This window comes from Podarcis vaucheri (assembly GCF_965113315.1).
Source record: "Podarcis vaucheri genome assembly, chromosome: 8".
In the NCBI taxonomy this organism is placed as follows: Eukaryota; Metazoa; Chordata; class Lepidosauria; order Squamata; family Lacertidae; genus Podarcis; species Podarcis vaucheri.
In genome coordinates this window covers 43,636,477-43,656,863 of record NC_138766.1, presented here as the reverse complement: position 1 = coordinate 43,656,863, position 20,387 = coordinate 43,636,477, and the positions used below count along the sequence as shown (strand labels likewise).

General features: G+C 41.2%; 1 protein-coding gene and 2 long non-coding RNA genes across 6 annotated transcripts in view; all 3 read left to right on the top strand.

Annotated features, from left to right (window-relative positions):
• Positions 1-3,354, top strand: part of LDLRAD4 (low density lipoprotein receptor class A domain containing 4) — a 263,298-nt gene extending 259,944 nt beyond the window's left edge. For all 4 annotated transcript variants that reach the window (XM_082235210.1, XM_082235208.1, XM_082235211.1 and 1 more), the window contains one exon: positions 1,367-3,354. In XM_082235210.1, the coding sequence (XP_082091336.1) occupies positions 1,367-1,909 (543 nt within the window). In that variant the 3' untranslated portion in view covers positions 1,910-3,354. The remainder of the gene's footprint in view (positions 1-1,366) is intronic.
• Positions 3,355-6,118: 2,764 nt separating this feature from the next.
• Positions 6,119-9,966, top strand: LOC309539244. Its single transcript, XR_014222783.1, has 2 exons — positions 6,119-9,084; positions 9,421-9,966. It is a non-coding gene; the product is annotated as an uncharacterized lncRNA (long non-coding RNA).
• Positions 9,967-17,471: 7,505 nt separating this feature from the next.
• Positions 17,472-19,765, top strand: LOC309539243. The gene is made up of 2 exons (XR_014222782.1): positions 17,472-17,719; positions 18,201-19,765. It is a non-coding gene; the product is annotated as an uncharacterized lncRNA (long non-coding RNA).
• Positions 19,766-20,387: the final 622 nt, after the last annotated feature.

The following is a 20,387-nucleotide window of genomic DNA, read 5'->3' as shown; positions in this document are numbered from 1 at the left end:
ACTTCAAGTCTTAAGCATATGTGGTGCTGGGGTGCAAAGATCCGCCCCCCAAGGCCGCCCGGCCGGCTGCCTCAGTGTCTCACTAGCTCAGTCGCCCCCAAACTCACAGCGCAGAGCTGCCCGCAGCAGAAGAGCCCACCGCGGCACTCCAACGGATGGACGGGCTCTTCCCCGGACTCAACTCTTGGGCCCTGGACTCTTGGTCTGGCGCCCCTGAGAGCCCAGTGCCTGGGCACCCCACACCCCTAGTGCCTATGCTTCAAGTGTGTAGATTTCCGCACAGTGGATCTTTGAGAGAGGAAGTGGTTTGTACAGTGGTACCTCAGTCTACGAACAGCCTTGTTCACAAACTATTTGGAATACGAACACTTCAAAACTGGAAGGTGCTCTGGTTAACAAACTTTTTTTGGAATCCAAACGTACACTGTTTGGGGGTGCACTTCCATTTTGAGTGCCACACTTCCGTTGTCCGGCAGCGGAGAAGGGGCTTGTCATGGTGTTTCCCGCAGCCGCGAGGGAGGGAAGCTGCGTTCCCGCCAGCCAGCTGGTTTGCAGGTGCACAGCTCCCCCCCCCCCATGCTGCTGCGGGAGGCGTGCACTCTAGGGAGCATTTCCCACAGAGGGGGGAATCTGTGTGGATCCCAGTTCAGCTACTGATTGATTGATTGTGTGACTGCGGAAATGGATAAAAAACCCCCATCCAAACAATGACTATCATCAGTGCAGGTAAAAAAATTTTTTAGTTTTCATTTTTATCATCCACAATACTGTTTTATTTTACAGTATTGATTATTGCTTTCATTTTATGGATCAATGGTCTTGTTAGATAGTAAAATTCATGTTAAATTGCTGATTTAGGGGTTGTTTTTAAAAGATTAATGCATTTTGCATTACTTTCTATGGGAAAGCGTGCCTTGGTTGAAGAATGGACTTCCAGAACGGATTCAGTTCGTAAACCAAGGTACCACTGTAGTTGCTCGTGTAGCGCTCCTTGGGCCATGGGTCCTCCTCAGGTGTTGTACACTGGCTAGGGTTCAAGGAATCGAATCAAAGACCCAGTAGAGAATATAATTTTGGATCAGAAGTTTCCTAGGTTTTGGAATTCATTCAATTTGTCTGATTGCTTAAATCGAATTTGTTTGCAGAAGTCTTGTCCTATGACTAAACTCCTTTCCTTGGCCCAGATGCTTGGGTTATATAACACATCTTGGAGAACGTCACCCAGGAAAATAACCCTTTATGATGCTGTTTCCACATTATTCTACCCCACACCTGTTATGTGTCTCTGTATTGAGTATGTCTAACACATGTGTGAACTAGGTTTTAACTTTATTGATTAGTTGATGCCTCCTCCTTCACACTGCAGATCATGTATGCCCCACGGTCCAGAGACAGGTTTACTGCTCCATCCTTTATGCAGAGGGAACATTTCAGCCGCTTCCAGCCAACCTACCCATACATGCAGCACGAGATTGACCTCCCTCCTACTATCTCCCTCTCCGATGGTGAAGAGCCGCCCCCATACCAAGGGCCATGCACTCTGCAGCTTCGGGACCCAGAACAACAGATGGAACTCAACAGAGAATCTGTGAGGGCACCACCCAACAGAACTATATTTGACAGCGACTTGATAGACATTTCAATGTACAGTGGGGGCCCGTGCCCACCAAGCAGCAATTCGGGCATAAGTGCAACCAATTATAGCAGTAATGGAAGGATGGAAGGACCACCCCCGACTTACAGTGAGGTCATGGGGCATTACCCAGGTTCCTCTTTTTTCCATCACCAGCAAAGCAACGCCCCTCCTTCGTCACATAGGGGGAGCAGACTTCAGTTTCAACAGAACAATTCGGAGAGCACAATAGTCCAAATTAAAGGCAAAGACAGGAAACCAGGAAACCTTGTCTAGTTTCCTTTTCCATATGCACTTGAAGAGAGATGGAAGAATCAAGCAGGAGCATGATAGAGGTTTCTATGCCCCTGTGCACAATATTGTTTTAAGTTTCATGTGATGCGGTTTCGTAAAACCAAACATGCAAAGCTGTTGTTTCTGATTCCTTTCAGGGGAATTGCATGAAAAGTGGTTTGAAACAACTACAACCTTCCATTCAGTTTGGCCATGAGCAGTGTTCTACTTTTCTTTTGGGGGGTGGGTGGGGGAATATATTATTATTATTTTAAATAAACTATTTGAATTTATTTAATTATAAGAGGTAACTTAGCACAGAAATATGGCTTACACAGCCAGTTTTATATTGAGTGAATGGCTAAAAGAAGAGGACAAGAAAGGGTTACTAGTTAAATGGGGGCAAAATTGGCCAGTTTGCTATCCTTACCCCGCCCTCCCAGAAGTGTGAATTTTTTATCTGACTCAGCATTTCTGTTTTGTGTGCCAAGGTATAAAGTTAGGGAAAAACCTAGATGAATACGAGGAGTTAATTTGTGTTGTGATACAAGTGTATTAAATTTGCACTATATGAGAACTGTTTTACATGAAGTTCTTCTATATGTTGTCTTTTCACCTGTGGAATAATGATTAGCCCCTAGGAACCCTCTTCAGAAATTTGTCTAGGCTTCTGTTGATTAATCATTGAAAGGGGACTTTGATTTAATCAGATCTTTTACCATTTTCCATAAATAAATAAACAGCAAAAGACATCTTAACATGTTACCTTTTGCAATAATTTTTGCATTCAAACAGGACATTGGCAAGTTGTCTTAGAAATTTATGAGTGGAAGAAAGCAAATGTGAAATTACAGACGTTTCCTTTAGGTGGTTTTTGCTATAAGCCATTTGTTTAACTAGAAGCAGATAAAAATGCCAAATGCATTTACCTTTTTGTGTGTGATTATTACTAAATCTTATTGCTTGTCCCCCTCTCTTAAAAAAAAAAATGCAGTGTCCTTGTTACTTAAAGCTTCTGCAGATTTTTATCTTCACTGGAGCCCATAATCAGTTTCATAGCCTGACATCCTACAATAAATGGTTTAAACATACATTATGAGTTTTTGCTGTTAAATTGCACTTTTGTTGTGCTTTTCCTATTATCTTTTGTGTGATAGATCAGACCTCTGTAAGCCCTTTCCCTAGTAGCTTCCATTTCTTCTGCAAGTTTGACAATGCTAAAGTGGTCGTTTGAAGAGCTTGCACCATTAGAATGCTATGGGGAATTGTTTGGGAATCTGAGTTAATCAGTTTTGTAATTGGTTAATCATGTCTTCATGCACTGATCTGAACTGGTTTATGTCAAGTGTGCAAACAGTTGTGTAAACTTGTTTTTAGGATCATGCTGTGTCATGTTTTTGAAAATCACTTTAGAACTGTACCATATATATTATTATTATTTTTAAAAATGCAGCCTAAGGAATCCCAGTGAATTTGTATTTCATTCTGTGATTGATTACCTGTGTTGCAAATGAAATTGGAAGGTATTCCAAAGGGGACTGGTTGTGAAAACAAAGCACACACAAAGCACAAACAGGTACTTCAAATGCAGTTAACAAATGAACTTTAAAAGAAAGCGTCTTAAATTTTGATATTCCTGAGAGAGTTATAGCTGCATGGCAAAGATTTCCCTTGGAAGTCTCCCTTTTCTATAGTTGTTAAGGGCACCATTTTGCAAACTCGGAACAGTTGACAGGTGCACCAACTATTGTAATGACCTGCACTGTAGCCCTTGCTCAGCTTGATGAAGTTTGGATTTCTCTTGAACTTCACAAACTAAAGGAATTTAAGATTGAAACCTGGTTGCCGAACGGAGTCTCTGATCTATGCAGAGTTTTTATGCCAAATCAGCATGTGTGGTATATCTGTGCTTTAGATGTTTTCTCTGTAAATATGCTTTCATTAATCTAAGGTGGCTTGTGGACTTGATGACTAGCTTGAGGGACAGTCTAGATAATAATCTAAAACCACAGAACCTTTTTGTGAGCTGACCAGAGCCTACTTCCTCATTGTCCTCAAGTAGCCATGATTTTAAAGCTCTTTTTCTCATCTAAGTAAGCGGGGCTGACTTGCATACCTCTGTCTGTCACGTGTTAACTAAATATCTCGTGATAGCTTAGTTGTGTGAACAGCCACTACAAGTCGGCTTTCTTGGAGTTCTTGCTTTTTGTGAATGCTGTTCCTTTCAAGGGAGATAAGCTTATAAGGTGATTTAGTAGTATCCATTTAATAATATCCATTGGACTCTGTTCAGTGAGACTAAATGACCAGCTGTTCTTCAGCTCCTGCCTAATGTGATTTCCAAGTGAGACATTTCTGAACTTAATATTACAGAATTAAATGGTTAGAGATGGGGCATACCTTTATATTATAATTTGGATTTAAGGTTTACACATGTGTTAAATTAGTTTGCATCTGTAGAAAGTTTCTCCTGTTGTATTATCTAATAATTTATTCAAACCTCTAAGGTCTTTGCATTTCAGCAGTCGTTAATTGGAACTCAGCTGACAAACTGGTACTTATTGGAACAACCGATGGGCAAGTAGGTGTTGGCATTAGATCACCTGGACTCCAAATTTCCTCCCTGCTTTGCCAAGAATGTATTCCATAAAAGGTAATGCTGTTGGATTTGGTCTAGTGTTAAGTTTAAGCACTGATCTGCAGAGGGTTAGGATTATTTCTAGGTGGCTGCCACAAGTTCCTGAGCTCTCCCGATTTCCTGTGTTTATTCAAAGGTTTGATTATTTCAGAAAGCTCTACATCGTTCATGCATTTGGCGTGAGGGCTTAAAGATATATGCATATTCATGAGCAGATGCTTACCCATGAGATGGCCCATCGTTATGTGTCTAAGCAGTATCAAGGCTGAAACATCTTTCTCCTTTATACTTACATAATCTCCAACTTAAATATATGAGAACACATTAATGTCATCCTGAGCTGGGACAATCTCTATTTGGCTGGCTGTTGGGTTCTTTCTTTCTTTTTCCTTTGCTGCATCTGTGAGTATTGAGACGTTTCTCCTTTGTTGCTGTCCTTTTTCGCACCTGCAAGGGCATTCCTGACATAATTTGATCCCAGGTTCATTAATGAGAACAAAGTTTGTATAGCATCTTGTATGAGAATTGCTAGTGAGCTTAGAAGTGCGTAAATTCTAATGTGCTGCTTTGTGCATCCTTTGTACTTGCTTCAGGACAAGACTTAATGTGGCATGGATTTTTTTTTTGGGGGGGGGGCAGATATTCTTGAATGAGATGGGAAGGGATGTCAAGGGGTGGATTGCTATGTTTAAAATGCAAGATAATTTCTTAAATCAAAACAAATCCTGACTTGGTGCAGGATGAGTTTTAAAAATCAGTTCTAAGCTGAAAATATCATCAACTCTACATCAAAACAAAGTACTCTTCCAAGCAGGCCCATGTAGTTTGCAGGGCGGGGGGGAGCCAGATACATTTGCCCCAGGCCTCGGATTGCTAAACGGGGGGGGGGGGGGGCTCGCCAGTGGCCTGCTGGACCTACACTGTTTGAGTTTATAACTTTATTCCAACAAGACTCCCACCCCCGGCCTCAGACAAGCACGACAGAGGCCTGCTCCCAAATATTGCACCCAAGTCTTGGCAAATAATAGCAAAAGCTGGTCAAGATTATTTTGATACCTGAGGTGGTCCCTCTCCTTAGCATTAAAAGCACAGAGACAGTTTGTTGCCCTTTCAGTTTACCCAAAATCAGCTGCTTGAAGTGGCTCTCTCTGTGTCGGCGTAGGGCTGGTCCTGCCCAAAGGCTAGCAATATGAAACATGCAAAGTGTGTATAGACCACAAAATCAAGGCCCCAAACCTTTTCATGTTTAGCATCATTCAAAAGGGAGCATCTTCTCTTTATAGAGAAGATGCTCAAACCAACCTATGACAGAAGGGATGTGTGGAAACTGGCTGTTCCATTTTTTTTGTAGACTATATGCAAGAGGGGATTAAAACCCAACTTTGAGGATTATCCCTTGTCATTTTTCTGTTACAGTGTGTGGCAGTCCCCCAAACGTCAGATGTTATGCAGGAGAATAATGAAAAAAATAGTTTCCTTTTTCACCTCTCAAGCTTCTTTCAACTAGGGCTTGAGGCCATGTACAATCAAGGAACACTTGACTTTTAAAATTGCTTTTAGTTTGGTACAAATCAATTGTATCTAAATCTAGTTCTTTCAGAATTTGCAGTGTTATCTTCCTTTTTTCCTGTGGAGGGGAGAGAAATTCACTAGTATTAACAGACTTTATTCAAGGCCTGCATATATGGGATCACTATTTAAAATGTTATAAATGCCTCTTCCTAGGAAGGAAATGATAAAGGTTTACGTGGCGATTCCTATTGAGAACGCTAGAAGAATTCTAGCTCAGAACTAGCTCACAAGTTCTTCACTTGTGAAAATGGTGAACTGAGGGGCTTAAGGTGGTAAGATAATTTAGCCTAAATTTAAGAAGTTGCTTTAGGACTTTTAATTGTGCAGTTTAAAAGTGAAAGTTAAGTGTTATAAGAAAGTACCAATGGGAGCTACTTATTTCATTGCACTCCATGTACATTTTCTGGGCTTCCTTCCTACTTGTTCTGAAATTAAGTTACATCTGTTATGTCTTCCAATTCCTTTACACAAAATACTGATTGGATTTGCTTATGAAATAGGAGCATTCCTTGTATACCATAACCTCACACCACTTTGCACAATGAGTTAGTTGTATGTAGAACGTTTAAAGATGCATCTAGATTTGTGGGTTTGGAGTGATACAAACATGCAAACCACACAGGAGCTTTACTAGTCTTCACATTTATTCTTGCTAATCAAAATGGCAGTCTTGAGCATCAGCTCAGTGGACACATTCCAGAACAGTGACTTGTAATGTGCAACAAACAGATACTGTTTCTGGTTGGTACCACTTTTCTTGTTTTGGCATGATAATGCTAAATCAACAGGGGCAGGTAGTGTCATCAGGATGCAGTAAGTCTTCAGTCCGCTGAAGCTGCACCATAGCATGACTGCTAGAAATTCTGTTTTCTTGTTTTGAAACATCATGCATGCAGAAACTCAAAACTGCCCCTGCAGTTTCATATGTCCAAGAGATATTATACTGCTCAGTTAACTGCATGCTCCTTGGCCAAGAAAAAAACCCAGATCACTTTGCTGTTCTGAAAATATTGTGTTACCACACTATAATTTATTTTTGTTCTTGTGCCTGTGTAATGTATGACACAGAATCATAATATTAAGGCATTTAATGTTTTTCCAGCTACAGACTAAACTAGGGAGGCAGAGGTGTTTCCTCCCCCCATACAAATCAAACCCCTTGCTACAACATCTCTCATATTCCAACTTTTGGATAGCTTTAGTAAAAAAAAATAACCTTCATTTATATATCTTTTTAATTTGGAGGAAAACTTTGTTGTGAAGCAATGCTACCTTTGCTTTATAGGCATGGAGGTGGTAGTGGTGGTGGTGGAACCCTTTGAAAATATTAGAACTCTTAACTCGGTTAAAAAAAAAAGTCTCTAAAATAATGTGCAATGCACACAATTGTTCAAGGTGTTATTTTGACATAACTTCCAAATGGCAGTATTGTGAAGCCAATGGAATTTCTATATATCACTTCAATATTTGCTTTTGTAGATACATTGAATGTCTTATCTATTCAGATTTTAGAAACCTTTTCAGTACTTTTGCAGAGATTTGGTATGGATTTTTTGAATGGTATAAATCAACTAATTAAGCCTTTTTGCCCTTAGAGCTACAAATTTGAGAGGAGCTGGTAAAAGGCAGAAGTGTCATGAGAATGCAACAAGTATTTGGTCAGGTGATTACTTCTAGTTATTTCTTCTTTTCATATGTTATTCTTGTTCATATATTTCTTGCTGGGACACAAGTGGCGCTGTGGTCTAAACTACTGGGTCTCTTGGGCTTCCTGATCGGAAGGTCAGTGGTTTGAATCTGCTCGATGGTGGTGAGCTCCTGTTGCTCTGTCCCAGCTTCTGCCAACCTAGCAGTTTGAAAGCATGCCCGTGCCAAGTAGATAATTAGGCACTGCTACTGCGGGAAGGTAAATGGCGTTTCTGTGCACTCTGGTTTCCATCACGGTGTTCATTCGTGCCAGAAGCGGTTTAGTCATGTGGCCACACGACCCGAAAAGCTGTCTGTGGACAAACGCCAGCTCCCTCAGCCTGAAAGTGAGATGAGCACCGCAACCCCATAGTCGCCTTTGACTGGACTTAACCGTCCAGGGGTCCTTTTTTATATTTCTTGCTACCCCAACTCCCACCCAGGCATATGTGTGAGAACTTTCATTCCATCCAAGATCTCTCTTCTTTGCAAATGTCCTGTCCAGGACTACTTTTGGATTGATGCAAGTAGAAAAGCATCCTTTTGAACCTATGGAAGCAGAATCGGCAACACCACACAAGCACTACCTTTGTCTGTGGGTGTAGTTTGGTCAATATTTGCTTTTTAATTTGGATCGTTACCTTTCTAAATAAAAATAAGCAAAGGCTTTTCTTTTTTAAAAATCCGCTCTTTGCCTTCATTTCACTGTTTGCTTGTCAGCGAATATTACTAAAAAATTCTGTTAAATCCATTATTTTCTTTCTCAAAAGTCTGCCTCCCCCTACTTGTATGTGCACCTTTGTGTATGTGTCTGCCTAGATTTGGTTAGGAAGAATGCAATTTTCCTCCCATTCTTTGAATGGAGGCATGGCAAAAGTAATTTCTTCTTGTACTCTGGTATGATCCTTGGGGGAAGTTTGTGGCTGTCAGGTAGTTTCTACTGCTACTAGTGCTTAGAATTGGATTTGAAAATATATATGGCTAAGGCCATCAAGCAAGGCTTAATTTTTCTTGTATTGTAGAACTCCATGGAAGATTTCCCTTCCTAAATTAACTCTAATTAATAGAATGCTATTGTTGTTCCAAGTCTTCCTAGAGACAGGGCTCATTCATATACATTTTCCTTGATGGATAGGCTACTTAGTATATATTGGAAAAATGCTTGCTACAGGCTTTGGGGACTATGTCAAACAAGTGTTCCTTAAAAATAAAGAGGCCCCTATATGGAGACTGATGCTTGCAATTTGGATGACCCCAATGGCTTAAGACAAGTAAGTTTTCTGTGACAAGGTACAGTGGTGCCCCGCAAGATGAGTGCCTCGCAAGACTGAAAACTCGCTAGACGAAAGAGTTTTCCGTTTTGGAGGTGCTTCGCAAAACGAATTTCCTACGGGCTTGCTTCGCAAGACGACAATGTCTTGCGAGTTCCTGCTGGTTTTTTCCCCTCCCCCCCTTTTTCTAAGCCGCTAATCCGCTTATCAGCTGATCCGATCAGCAGATAAGCCGCTAAAAACCGCTAATAGCGCTAATCCGCTAATCCGTCAATGGGCTTGCTTCGCAAGACGAAAAAACCGCTAGACGAAGAGAATCACAGAACGGATTCTTTTCGTCTTGCGAGGCACCACTGTATAAGAAGACAATGACATTCTTCAGTTATGTTGAGCGAGGAACCACCAATCATTTGCCAAAATAAGAATTTATCCCCCCCCCACTGAATTGTACCCTCCATCCCTGGCACCCGAGGGGCATACTCTTAAAAGCACTCTGAAGGTAATTGGATTATCCAATTATTGACTTGTAGTGAAAAGGTATACTTTATGGCCAAACTAGCCATTTCACTTACGGACTAATAGACAGGCTTACTCACTACTTTATTTCAGTATACTCCTGCTGAAGTCAGTGGTGTGTATGGTAAATTGCCTTTTGAATGCCAGTTTTGAAGGTGGCTTTACTTTTTTAGGTGATTCATTTGCCTGGTTTAATTTTTTTCTGATTATATTACAGTGATGACAACCACCAGTGTCAAACGTTAGAACTACAAATATGTTGGTGGAAGCTCTCATACTGTCTTTTATTGCTTCTTTCTGTTCTGAAGAACAAATGGAAGTGCTGAGACTAGTTGGAACATGTCTTAAACAAGGCCAAACACAAATATTTTCCCCAGCTTACATGAATTTTGGTCGTTCGAAATCCAATACACTGAATAATATCCAACTCCCTTTTAATGCTAGAAAACTGTCCACCAAACGTGTGTATTGACAATGATGGCTGTTGAGTCGTCCAGTTGTACTGATGAAAGTCTGTTCCATTCAAATTGGCATGGGTTTAATTTGATGTACCGTATTTTTGGCTCTATAAGACGCACCAGACCACAAGACGCACCTAGTTTTTGGAGGAGGAAAACAAGAAAAAAAATATTCTGAATCTCAGAAGCCAGAACAGCAAGAGGGATTGCTGCACAGTGAAAACAGCGATCCCTCTTGCTGTTCTGGCTTCTAGGATAGCCGTGCAGTCTGCATTCACTCCATAAGACGCACACACATTTTCCCTTACTTTTTAGGAGGGAAAAAGTGAGTCTTATAGAGCAAAAAATACGGTAATTCTGTGTAGGATCAGGCTGTTTGTTGCAGTATTGCTGCTGCTGCTGCTTTAAGTAGAGTTGGTATATGTGAGGTTCTTTGTTTGGATACAACATGGTATGTGCTAGGATCTCATTTCCATTTCCCTCCCCACCCCATCTCTTTGCCCTTCAAATAAATAAATATTTTGTCTGTGTTTGTCCCATACATTACAAAAGGGATATGACTTAAATGTATACATCACTTGGAGGTATGCACGATTATAGCTCATAAGGAACTAAGGTGCCTCAAGTTCAGGAACATCCCCCTTGCACTCTCTAGGCTTGAAACTTCAAAGGCCATTGAAATCAGTAGAAACATTCCCAGTGACTTGAATGATCCTTTGAATCGATCCTGTTCCCCCAGCTTTGTTGTGCCTCACTGAAAATGGTGCTTTTTTTGGTCATCCGTCTCTTCAATTTTGATTTTTAAGGGTGCTGTATATAACATGAATATATTATGCACATATCCTACCCAATGGGTAGAAAAACAAAACGAAACGAAACCCATTGTTAATATTGTAACATAATGTATAGAAGATAACTGTTTAAACACAAAAAGGCATAGAACTTGTGAATGCCTACTTATGTGCTTCGTCCTTTTTTTGTAAGAATTTGCAAAAGAATGCATACAAAGGACGGGAAGTCCCATGTATTTTTATTTTCCTATGAAATATCAAAGTACTATAAGGGGGAAAAAAGTTTGAACAGACCACTTTTGATTATTAGCCTGTTAATGATAATTGGTTGCTTGATGCATCTCTGCTGTAAGGAGTCACTTGTGAGTGGTGTTTGCGTGTGTCACTTTAAATGCATAAATACTTAACATTGTAGCTAGCTTCTGATTTTTCCTTGTTGCTTTCCTTGTTATGAGATTAGACCAGCCTTGGCTTCTTTTTGTTATCTATGACATGATCAACCTAGAGATGGGCTGAATCCTAAGAACGCTTATATTTGAAATGCCAACATTTTAAAATAAGATTTGGTTAAAGTAGGAACTTAATTCCAAACCACCCTTCAAAATGTAAGATGGACAAGCATTTTTGTTTCACAGAAGCAGGGTTTTTTTTTTTTGGCCATTTTAAATTTGGTGTGTGGTCCAGGCAGTGATCTTAAGGGGGGCGAATTGGTGGGAATGTGCTGGTCACTGTGATATCCAGTCCTTATAACCCAAGTGATATAAGGAATAACACATACTGCTGCTACCCTCCCACAAAAATAACAGAATTTTGCAGCTTCCCCACTCCACAAACTTTCATGCACTTTTCATTTTAGTGAACACAAGCCCTGCCATCTTGATGTGTCTTCCCAACTTGTCCATTCAGTGTGTGTGTGTGTGTGTGTGTGTGTGTGTGTGTGTGTGTTTGTGTGTGAGATGAGTGAGACAAGATTTTAAAAGGTTCTGGCTGCCCATTGCAGGTTGAACTTGGGAATGCTTGACGTTATGGTGACTTTTGAAGGATGCAAGCTACTTTTCTTGCAAGACCTCTTTTTCTGGCCAATGGATTTTTTTGTTTTTTTTCTTATGAAAGAGTCTATTGCATTTTTTTTTTTTTTTTGCTTTTGCGACTTTGTTTTTAATTTGAATAATGAGACAGGACTTAGACCCTTGATGAGAACAAGGGAAATATTGTTTGGTGTGGCAGGTGCTGTGCTCAGCAAGGTTGCCTTGGCAGTACAAGTTCACCATCTGTCTGCACTGTATCCTGCTTCTGCAGCTTAGGCTTATTAGGCAAAGCAAATACCTCAGAAAAAAATAAGGCAGGTTTTTAGTGTTGAAGACAGCAGAATATTGTAATTATTATTACTTTTTAAAGGAACCCTTTTCAATATCCTTGTTGGTTCACAGGTTCAGAATGACCTTGTTACTCAAAGAGTGTGAAATTCGTTCCTCTAACAAGTCTATGTTTTCCTCCTCTTGAGTGACATGGTGATGATGTGGATAAGAGAGTTTGTACTGGTCCAGTAAACACTTCCGCTGCGCCACCAGCAACAGCTCTCTTTGCAGAGTATTAATTAAGTCCAGTGCAGAGATTCTTGTTGCAGTACAAGCTTCAGAGTCTCAGCAGCAAAGAAATAATGACACAGGGAAGCCTGTCTTTCCAAAGACAGGTTTATTGCAGAAAGATAACAGAAACACCTCCGGAGCTTTCGGACATTTTTGCTTCACGCCCCACACACAGAGAAAACAAACACTCTTTATATACTGAGCAACTTAACAACTTAACGAGCTTGACTACTTAAAGTCACATGACATTGCTAACTTGCCAGCGTCTTAGGTTTCACACCCTAACACCCCCTCTCGCTGGCAATACAAAAAACAAAATTACTTCAGACCCATTTCTTCACAAAAGTTTTCATGCCGCTGAAACCCAAGCGGTTTTGTAAAACCATCAGCTTGATTTTCATGACTGGGACAGTAATTTAATTTAACAATTCCTGCTTTTACCGTTTGACAAACATTTTGAAAGCGGATATCCAAATGTTTTGTACGACCTTTAAACTGCCCATTTTGTGCTAACTTAAGACACGGTTGATTATCACCCCACACAGTGATTGGAGTGATGGCCTTTTCATACATTTCTTGTGCCAAGCATTTGTAAAATTCTAGATCTCTACATAACTCAGATAAGGCACAAAACTCAGCTTCTGTTGACGACAAAGCAATCAGGTTCTGTTTCTTGGATCTCCACCCAATCAGAGAGTTACCAAATTTTATTACACAGCCAGACACTGATTTTCTATCCTTTAAATTTGCCCAATCACTATCTGCCCAACAAGTAATCTGTGCTTGTCCTTCCGAAGACAATTCAAGGCAAAAATCTTTGGTGTATTGTAAATATCTTAACACTCTTTGAATTCCTTTCCATGCATTCACACTAGGTTTCGAAGCTTCTCTGCTGAGTAAGTTAACAGCATAAGCAATATCTGGTCTACTCCATTGCGAAAGATGAAGTAAGCTTCCCAGTGCTGACTGAAAGATTTCAGCACGCTTGAATTCAGCACTATCCTTGAACTCATTGTCTTTTACAAAACCCATTTCCATTGGTGTTCTAACACCTGCACACTCCGTCATGTTAAATTTTTTCAACATTTGCAATATCTTGCCTTTTTGATTCAGTAGAAAACTGCCATTTTTGGTCCTATCTATCTGAACGCCAAGATAGACCTTCACATCACCAAGATTCTTAACTTTGAAGTGTTTATTTAACTCTTTGGCTAGTTTTTTTTTTACTTGTTCTTGTGTCTTTGAAGTATAAATCAGGTCATCTACATAAACAAGCAAAGATTCTTGAGCATCTCCTGAACTTCTGAAATATAAGCAATTGTCAGCCTTGCTCCTGCTAAAACCAATGCCTACCAAAACGTCATTCAAACACTCATTCCAATTATGAGCAGATTGCTTGAGTCCATAAATAGATTTATGTAGTTTCCATACCTGATTTGATTTACCAACTTTCAATCCTGGCGGTAGCTCCATATAGAGCTCTTCAGCCAAGTCTGAATGAAGATAAGCTGTAGAGACATCAAATTGATTCACTTTGAACCCTTTCTGAGCAGCAACTGCTAATAGTGCCCGTAGGGTTTCACTCCTTGAAGTGGGTGCATAGACTTCGGAATAATGTAACCCCTTTCTTTGCGTGAAACCTCGAGCTACAAGCCTTGCTTTGTACTCTGGTTTCCCCATCGCTGTTGTCTTTATCCTGTACACCCACCTACAACTTACTGCCTTGGCACCTTCTGGCAGTTTGGTGATGGAAAACACACCCAGTTCTTTCATAGAATTCAACTCCTTTTGCATGGCCTCACGCCACCTACTGGCCTCCTCCTGGGGTAATTGCTCAACCTCCTCAAAACTTTCAGGTTCGCAATTTGCCAAACCAGCCCAAACACTAATAGCTTGGTACCTTTCAGGAGGTATACCTTTGTTGGTACGCTTAGAACGCCTTAACAGTTCCTGCGATGTTCCTTCAGTTTCCCCCTCTGACCCAGAATCACTAGTCGTCACCTGTTTGTCACTAGTAGTTGAAGAACTTTCTGATTCTGACTTTACACGACTCTCTTGCTGTACAGGTGAACTTTTACAGCTAGAAGATTCTGACTTTACAGACTTGGGTGAACTAGGCGATTTCTCACCCTCGTCCTTAGACTCAAATTCCTCAGTCTGTTCTGGAACTAATACCTGCCCTGGGGCCTGAGTTTCATTGCTACTGTTCACCACATCAAATAGTATGTCAGGATTTCCATGAATTTTATTCCAACCATCCTGTTCACAAAATTCCGCACTTCTGCTGATTGTGATTTTCGTTTGATTGCCTTCTACATTCACAAATCTCCAACCTTTTGTGTTTGCTTGATAACCACAGAAAAACATTTCTTTAGACCTAGGATCGCCTTTCCTACGTTGTGCCCTAGGCACCAGCACATAAGCACGACATCCAAAAACTCTTAGATGATCAATTTTTGGTTTTTTCCCAAATAGCATGAAGTAAGGAGTGTTGCCTACTGTGCTATTGTACACTCTATTAAAAGTATAATTCGCATACAGTGCAGCCTCAGCCCAAAAACGCTGTGGAAGACCAGAATCAAACAGCAAAGCAGTAATGGCTTCCTGTAATGTTCGAAATTTTCTTTCGGCAACTGCATTCTCCTGTGGTGAATAGGGATTGGTAAGTCTATGAACTATACCTTTCCTTTTTAACCACGTCTCCAGCGTGTGGTTCACATATTCCCCACCACGATCTGATTGTATTTTACGTACCCTGGTGTCAAATTTACATTCGACTTCTGCAATCCAATCCATCAGGATGGAAGCTGCTTGTGATTTTTCTTTCAGAAAGAAAACCCAACTAGCCCTTGAAAAGTCATCCACCAAAATTTGCATAAATCTCGCACCTCCAAGCGATTTGACTGGCATAGGGCCACACACATCTGTGTGCACAAGTTCAAAGGGTTTCTTGCTTACTCTATCAGATCTAGGATAGTTACATGTCTTAACCTTAGCATGTTTACAAGCACAACAATCCAGAAAATTTGGACAGGGTTTAATCTTACACTCCTCAGCTAAATCTGGCATCTTGCTTACATACTTAAAGCATATATGAGCTAACCTTCTGTGTAGTAGATGTGCACAACCTGTATGAGGAGCCTTATTTACACACTTAGCTTGCGCTTCACTTGTTGAACATCTACCTGCTGCTAACTGCTCTTCAACCAAAACAAAAAGCCCATCCTCACAGGGAATTTTAACTAGCTCCTTCCCCTGTTTAGAAATGGTGCACACATCATTTTCAAACTCAACCTTAAAACCACTTTTTACCAGGCATGACACACTCAAAAGTCCATTCTTCATTCCTGGAAGAACAAAAACAGGAAGGTTAGTTTGCAAACAGTTAACATAAATTGTGCCTTTAAGGTTCATTTCTCGTTTACTATTGTCTGCTATAGTCACGGTTTTTGCAACTGGCAATGTCTTGCAGTTCATCAAGCGGCCACTAGATGTCGCTGGAACTAAACTGTGACTTGCTCCACTGTCAATTATCCACTTCAAAGTTTGTTGGCTCCTTTTAGGACTCTGTTGTGCTGCCATTGCAGATAGTCCCTTATCAGCACCTGCTCCCCCTCTGGATCGTTGATTCTTGTAGTTCTCACGTCGTCTTCCCATGTAACTCCGGAAACTGGCCTTGGACTGTTGAAATTCCTGTTGCTTTTCTGGACACTTTGCTATCAAATGAAACCTGCTGCCGCATCGAAAACATGACTTGCTGGCCATAGCAGACACTTGTGAGGCTTCCTTACAGCTCTGCCTGCTAGTTTCCCCACGCTGGGAATTATCTGAACATCCAACCCTTGGGGTATTTGAATTATCAATACGTTTTCGATGATGTTGATATTCTTGCTCACACAATCTACCAGTCACATAATTCATATTCAGCTGGTCCTCTGGCAAAACTTGTAAAGTTAGTACTAAGTTTTCAAACTCTGCATGCAGGCTGCTAAGCAGAGTATAAACTTTAATATTTTCAGGAAAATTCACACCTAAAGATGACAGTCGGTTGAAATACTCAGTCATCTGTGATGTGTGTTCAACCACACTATCCCCTGGCTTCAGTTTCAACTCATACAAAGCACGTATAATGTTCACCTTCTCTCCGGGCGTGGCTCTATGGTGAATTCGCCTAAGAGCTTCCCAAATTTCAAATGCAGACCTTAAATTTTCCACATGAGGTAATTGGGAATCGTCTATCGATACCATCAACATGCATCTAGCTTTAGTGTCCATTTTATCATGTTCCCTGTTCTGAGCATGTGCAGCAGCCTGTTGCTCTGCTGTGGCATCTGCTGCTACAGCCACAAACGGCTTTCGCCTCTGGACATAGTCAGCCCACACTTCTTTGGCTTCCAACCAGACTTGAGCCCTCTTAGACCACTGCACGTAATTAGCAGAGTTCAACTTTGTAAAGGGAACCTGGAAATTTTCTGCTGCCATTCTTGGGGTCTGCTGCTACTCCCTCTGTGTGCCCTTGCTTCTCTTTCCCCTTGGGATTTGTCTTACTCACTTTTCAGACGCCTCCAGCCTCTCAGTTCCTTTAAGAGCTGGATTTACGACCAAGCCGGTTTTTTCTCATTCGAAAGCTGCTTTCACTTTCTCTGCACACAATACAGCTGTAGAAACGTAGAAGGATCCATAACCTAAGAGAGTTTGTACTGGTCCAGTAAACACTTCCGCTGCGCCACCAGCAACAGCTCTCTTTGCAGAGTATTAATTAAGTCCAGTGCAGAGATTCTTGTTGCAGTACAAGCTTCAGAGTCTCAGCAGCAAAGAAATAATGACACAGGGAAGCCTGTCTTTCCAAAGACAGGTTTATTGCAGAAAGATAACAGAAACACCTCCGGAGCTTTCGGACATTTTTGCTTCACGCCCCACACACAGAGAAAACAAACACTCTTTATATACTGAGCAACTTAACAACTTAACGAGCTTGACTACTTAAAGTCACATGACATTGCTAACTTGCCAGCGTCTTAGGTTTCACACCCTAACAGTGGATGCCTTTCAGGTTAAACTCAATAGAACTAACTCAGTCGGTCTCTTCTAGCCCACTCCTAGCAAAGCTGGACCACAAATTGATCCTTGACCACTTTGTTGACTTAATTTACAGGAATGAAGAGAAGTCCTCCATGTCTCGTGGTGGCTGTGTTCTCAGGAGACATTGTGGCTTTCAAAGGCTGTGCTTAAAAAGTTTTTTTTGTTTTGTTTTGTTTTGTTTGGCTGCCCTTGTCAGCAATCATTATCTAGGTCAGTGTTTCCCAACCTTTTTTGGGCAAAGGCACACTTGTTTGATGAAAAAAATCTCGAGGCACACCACCATTACAGCCCCGTGACGTCAGCGCGCAGCGTCACGCCGGGAGGGACGCACGAAAGTGTAAGTTTCGATTTTTTTCCCTCCCCCTCCAAGCTTTGGGGGTGGGGGGGGAGGAGGCAGCAAAGCGAGGCAGGAAGGAGAGCGCGGCTTGGCTGGGTGAGCTTTGGCAGGGGCAGGGAATGAGAGCCGCGAGGCGGGCGCTGCGGACGGAGGCGCTGCCCGCCAAGCTCGCAGGCAGCCAGGCAGGCAGACGGCGAGAGCCCCACGCTGGGCGGCCTCTCCTCGCCACCGCCGCCCCGCCTCTCGTCGCCCGACTCGCCCGCCTCCCTCCAGGCAACATCTCGCGGCACACCAGGCAACATCTCGCGGCACACTAGTGTGCCGCGGAACAGTGGTTGAAAAACACTGATCTAGGTCATTGCTGGAGGACTGATCCAAATCTGAGAAGCAGTCTGCATTGTCTTTCACAGTGGAGGTCAACAAGGCCAAACGAGTTCAGAAATGTGTTCTTTGTTAAGCTCTTACTAGCATATCGTTACTTCTGTACTAGGCCTGCAGTTTTGCTTGTTGATATCCTTCTAGGAAATATATACTTCTATCCTGTACCAGGATACTAACTGCTATCCCCAAGTACTGTGGTGTTTGTGGCGCTTTCATATTTTTGCCATCTGTTCTGTTCTTCCACCTCCACACCCACACTAGATATTTTTAAGTAGCCTCCCAAAAACTTGTGTGCACGGTTTAAATATTGTTTGTTCATTTGGTTGGGAGATGGAGTGCTAACCTTTTAAACTTTTGTTGTGCTGACCATTTTCTTGCTCACTCTGCGCTATTGTGATGTTCTCCAGAGTAGATGAAACCTTGCATGTTAGTGAACTGTGTGCAGGGTGGTGTTTAGCATGCAGGTTGAAAATTGCAATAACAAAATGTTTTATACCCATTGGACCAAAAAAAACCCAACACCCCCAAACCCTCAAAACCCTTCTTTTTAAAAATAATCAATCTGCTTTGAATCTGCAGTGAGGAAAGATAAGATAAGATAAGATAAAAACCTGTCAAGTAGACCTGGAGCTCCATTCAGACTTTGCCACTTATTAGATATCTATCATTTTAAATCAAACTTTAGCCGCCCCCGCCCCCCCCAAACAACCTGCATACAACCAAACACTTCCCTCTGGAAGAAGAGCTCAAAGGCATGTTATTAAGACGGCAAAAATTAAAACAGACTTTATCAGAGTAACTATTTTCTTTACATGCAGTATTAAAGCAATTTACACATTACCAGAGACCTTGGTCTTCAAATAGCAAATAATGTTTCTATTGTTTGCACACTAACTTGGCTATTAGATCGTGAATTTACAGCTGCATTCATGCCTGCTTTCAGTACATTTTATTATTATTTTAGTGTTAATTTTCCAGCCTATAATCTGTGTTACACAATAAGGTGCATATGATTTGTTGCTTTCCAAACTGGGTCATATGTTCTGCTCTTATGTCTGCCTCGGTTGTTTGTATGTGTTCATTTTCTTTGAAGTTATTCCAAAAATACAAATAATACAGCACTATCTACAATATTTAGTCTTTCATTTAAACTTTTTAAAAGGTATCGGGGGGGGGGGGATAAAAAAAAACACGTGGTTTTTATTCAAACTTATTGGTAGTGGTTCATGTGAAACTACAAGGAATCTTAACTTGCTTTAAGCTTCTGTTGTTCCCTTTAACCTCAATTTGCTGCTTAATTTCTAATGTAACTTCCAGTTATATGCAGAAAAAGATTTCAGCAGTTGTGTACCTGCCTCCTTTTAACTGAGCAAATGGTGATGTTCTAGTTTTTAGACCTAAGGTCTGTTATTGCAATACTTTTAAAGGAAAATGTTGCTCTAAGTGCTGTTGTTAGTTTTAAATACAGATTTTATGCTTGTTCTTAAGGAGCTGTGGTCAAACCACAGAACAAAGCTATTAAAAAATCAAGATGTTAATTGGTCTCTTGTTCAGTTTTTTCTTTTCTCAAACAGATGATGCTCTAAAATGAGGGGGTGAGAAGCCTAACAATGTTACAGATGCTTGAATATACCCTGGAAATGCAACATACATTTAAAACCCATGACATCCCCCAAGGAATCCTGGGAGGTTTTGTTAAGTGTGCTGGGAACTGTGTAGCTCTATGAAAAGGAAACTGCAGGTCTCGGGATTCTTTGGGGGAAGTCCTAGGCTGTAAATTTGTTTTGGATGCAGTGTGAATTTGCTTCCTGCTATAGCTCATATTGAATTCATGTATGTTGGGAGGGGGAGGAGCCTGTGAAAACCGTCTAACTGTAGCAAAAAGTGATAACTACAGCAAAATGGGTTAATATCAGGGCATGCCCAGATAGGCGGATTAGAAAAAAACGTAAGATTAGCTCTAAGAAGAGCGTTTCCTTGGGCAATAAACTGCTTGTTCCAACAGCATAATCTCCCTCCCCTCCCACACTGTGTGGTGTTTTTGGGCTTCTCTCCACCCTCCAGAGCAGATCTTTGGGGCGGGGGGGGAGGTCTAACTGTGCTAGTTCTGCTGGTTTCTGCTAGTGCGACAATTTAGTCATATAGGACTCATTGGTTTTA